The sequence below is a fragment of the Panicum virgatum genome, chromosome 4N, assembly GCF_016808335.1.
Source record: "Panicum virgatum strain AP13 chromosome 4N, P.virgatum_v5, whole genome shotgun sequence".
NCBI lineage: Eukaryota > Viridiplantae > Streptophyta > Magnoliopsida > Poales > Poaceae > Panicum > Panicum virgatum.
The window spans coordinates 607,803-611,772 of NC_053148.1; the positions used below are offsets into that span (position 1 = coordinate 607,803).

The window sequence follows — 3,970 nt, forward strand, 5'->3', positions numbered from 1 at the left end:
CAATATAGAGATTTGGATCTTACATGTAACAATTAGCAAGTTTGGGGAGGAGAATGTGCATTTTGGGAGTTTAGGGACTGGCATGACACTCCAATCCAAGTTCAAGGGCTGGCGGTGCATTTTACTCTATATTTAACATAAAGTACTATTTTATAGGTGCCAGTATACGTGTGCACATATGCTTAATTAATCATGAGAAGATCGATTAGCACTATAGCTATACGATCAAAACCCAAATAAATGAGGGGAGCAAATATGTAGATAATATAAAATCGATCCACGCAGGGAGAAGCATACATACATACATACATACATACATACATACATACATACATACATACATACATACATACATACATACATACATACATACATACATACATACATACATACATACATACATACATACATACATACATACATACAAATTGGATTAACAAGTTGAGGAGAAGGAAGAAAATCAACGAATGAAGATGCATGCATGCAAGCATATCCGTCCGATCCAAAAGCTAGCAGCGGCAGCAGCTCCGAATGAATCTGATGATGGTCAAGTAGCAGCTAGTCAATACTCAATAGAAGTTGTTGGATCCCTGGTAGCAGATCCCTGTGCTCCATCCGGCGGGGATGGCGTCGTCGACGACGATGGTCTGCTGCGGCGAGCTGTAGCTGGTCATCTTGACGACGAGCCCCTGCGCGTTGCCCAGCGCGGCGAAGACCTGGTACGTGATGCCCCAGTTGTGGGTGGCGTGCACGTAGTTGCAGTCGGGGTCCCCGGCGCGCTTGACGGCCAGGTCGCTGACGTCGCCGCCGCCGGCGACGTTCATGACGTAGACGAGCAGCCAGTAGTAGTTGCCCTGCAGGCAGAGCCTGAGGCCGCCGGGCCGCTGGCACGGGACGCGGCGGAACTGGACGGGGATGATGCCGGCGACCCGCTGGGCGAGGCGGTAGAAGGAGGGCGGCGCCATGTCCAAGTGCTGCCGCGGCGGGTTGCACCAGCCGCCGTTGTCGCTGGGGAGGTACCAGTTGGGCGGGCAGAGGTTGGTGCCGGTGACGACGACCGACGGCGAGCCGGGGTTGCACCAGCGGGAGCCGACGCAGCGGATCTCGTAGCACTGGCCGCACCCGTTGCCCTGCGCGAAGAGCGGCGTGCTCAGCGCCGCCGTGTAGGTGGAGTAGAGGGACAGGATGTCGTTGGCGCCGAAGCCGCAGGCGCCGCCGAAGTCTGCTCCCAGGCCGGAGTCGTCGCCGTAGAAGGTGGCGCTGCCGTCTTGCCAGTCCGACGCCGTGAAGGGCTGCTGCTGCTGGTAGTAGGCGCTCGCCAGTTGTGCTGCGGCTGCCATGACCAACAATGCAGCCACGACGATCGGCGGCGTCGCCATGGCAGACGATGGACTGCAACTGCTACCTGATGGCCGGACGGATGATGCGTACGTGTTTATAAGAGCGCGCGCGCGGATCGGATCATTTGGCCGGCCGGAACTAACGTACTTGTTGGCCAGCACGTTGAGAACGAACGAACCAAGTTGAGATGGACGATGGAAGACTGTATGCACGTTGACACTTACATCGATGATACAGTATGATTGATTTTCAAATTTGTTTTCTTTCTCATGTCTCCCCGTACTATACCGAAATGAAATTTATTTAAATATAATATAATGCCAAATAATCTAGGTCAATAGAAGAGGGCAACAACATGCAAGGCACGCACGCTTCTATCGTATATATGTATGTATGCCAGGTGTGTGGTTCAATTCGATCTCTTTCTTCTTTCTGAGCTATATATAATACATTTTAATTAATTAGATTACCACCGTACCCCCTCTTTGTTTTATCTCATTACCGACATCTTCCGTCTCACAGTCGTTATTGTATTTTCATATTATTATTATTTTGTTCCATGAGTTCTATTATTGAATGAACATTTTTATCTGCAGAGCTAGCTTGGACATTGATCGTCAGTTGACCTACTCATGGATCTCACAAAATAAAGCAAACAATAGCTCAGCTTGTAAGATTCCTATGGTGGGACCTGCCCACCCGGGTTTAAGTCCTAGACTCGATATTGGTGCTCGTAGTTTTCTAAATTTATTGTAGAATTTAACTAACGTACTTTTCAGTGATAGGTGGTGTGCCCGTCGACAACAAGGTGTCTATGCGACTTTATCAATTTTAAAGATTTACCAGTTCAGTCGAGATGTGTTCATATAGGTAGGGTAACATATGTGCAGTGTATGGAGTGAGTGTGCGTGCATATTTGCGCTATGTTTCTTTAAATAAAACAAAGCAGTGCACCATAACCGCTATGGGCTGCCTAGTTTGCGTGGGGCCGAAATAAGCATCATCGATCTAGCTGTCTGCGTAGTAGGCCACTATGTTGGGTCTTGATTCAAACGATTTTCATTGGGTAAAGTCTATTTTACTTCTACCTCCCTTAAGCTTAAATGCTTAATTTTTCACCTCAAACTGCTGGAGAAGATTATTTTTCCCTGCTGGGCTGTTTTGTCCTTAGATTTATTTATGGTGCGCTGACAATGTTACATGTAAGCCTAACTATGTTGGCAATTTCGTTTTTTATTTTATTTTCAATCATTTTCTTTTTTTTCCGCCTTGTCTTGTCTTGCCTTTCCTTCCTCAACTAACGTTCTTCTTTTAGCTCGAGGCCTAGGAGGATAGGACAGTACCATTACAACTTGGTTTATTTGTTGCATGGTTTCAGGTCAGGAAGAGTATTACTTATGCATCACACACCATATAATATAATCTGTTGATGTCATCCGTTAATACTACTTATGACGGCCGGTAATAATGGTAGTGCATGGTACACAATAAAATAGTCCAAATTAAAATCAACAGTAGTATATATATAATATATATAGGGTCTCGATAATCCTTTGTGCAAAGTACAAGATACTCCGTTGAGGCACAAATGAGTGACATTTTGCGTTTGTTGCATGCAATCAACCATTTAACTCTTTTTGCAAACTACATTCTATATTTTTTTTGAGGAAAAAACATAGAATGTAGTTTGCAAAATACATTCTATATGTATTTATTTTTAACCATATAAAACTAGTTGGATTATTAGATTTATATCAAGAAGTACTTCTATTAAAAAAATAAATTTGTTATGATTCACAAAAAAAGGTGCATCAGCCAATCAGTTCACCGGGAATTGGTGGACAATATGCCCTCGTGAACGTTTACATCACACCGAGAACCTCTAAGTTCTCTTGCGTCAGGGTTTGGGTGGCCCACCAAGAAGCTGGCACAAAGTTTTCCATCCATACAAATATCTTTGCTGACTTTTCTTTGTTGCAGGTTGCAGCCAACATTATTAGCAACATTATTTGTTTAATTTTTGTTCTCCTAATATATGCATCAATTAATATATATGTTGGGGATTATGCCAGGCTGGGATCAAACGTGGCTGGATTAAGGCCTTTCGTACCCTCTAACATGGTTTTATTCAGTTGCTCCCGCAACGTAGGGACCTAAATTTCTCCACTTTCCTGTAATAGTGTTTCTGTTTTCTCTTGTGATGAGAATCTAAAAAAATGGGTAGTGATAAAAGCAAGTGTAAACATGAATTTAAAGGTATGCCGGACTTACATGAAAATAATATGGTGTTGCAAAACAAAGGTAGTGATACAGTAGCACTGGTTTATCTGGTAGCCATCGGAATTTCTGGTGACCATGCACCGGAATAATCGACTCCTTAGTATCTTGTTAATTCACTATGTGTTTGGAATTCATGGGAAAAATCACAGTGGCACCAGTTTAACCGACGGCCCTATTGGAGCATTCACCGGAGCATCATTCAGAGAGCATGTCAAGAGCGCAGCAGCCAGGTGTTCAGCACCGGATGAACCGATGTAGCATTGGAGCAACGCACCAGAGCAATGACGTCAGCACTACAATACCACGAGCAGACAGAGCTTCATCACCGGTTTATCCGATGCCCCGTTGG

At 44.7% G+C, this 3,970-nt stretch overlaps 1 protein-coding gene across 1 annotated transcript; it reads right to left on the minus strand.

The window, feature by feature from the left end:
- Positions 1 to 361: 361 nt before the first annotated feature.
- On the minus strand, positions 362 to 1,360 carry LOC120668451 (expansin-A17-like). The gene has a single exon (XM_039948169.1). The coding sequence runs from the start codon at positions 1,338 to 1,340 to the stop codon at positions 570 to 572; it is 771 nt and encodes a 256-aa protein (XP_039804103.1). The 5' UTR covers positions 1,341 to 1,360; the 3' UTR covers positions 362 to 569.
- Between the last annotated feature and the right edge of the window lie 2,610 nt (positions 1,361 to 3,970).

What these genes read in the sequence shown, in the direction of transcription:
- LOC120668451 (XM_039948169.1), bottom strand. Translation starts at nt 1,340, where the DNA reads ATGGCAGCCGCAGCACAACTGGCGAGCGCCTACTACCAGCAGCAGCAG.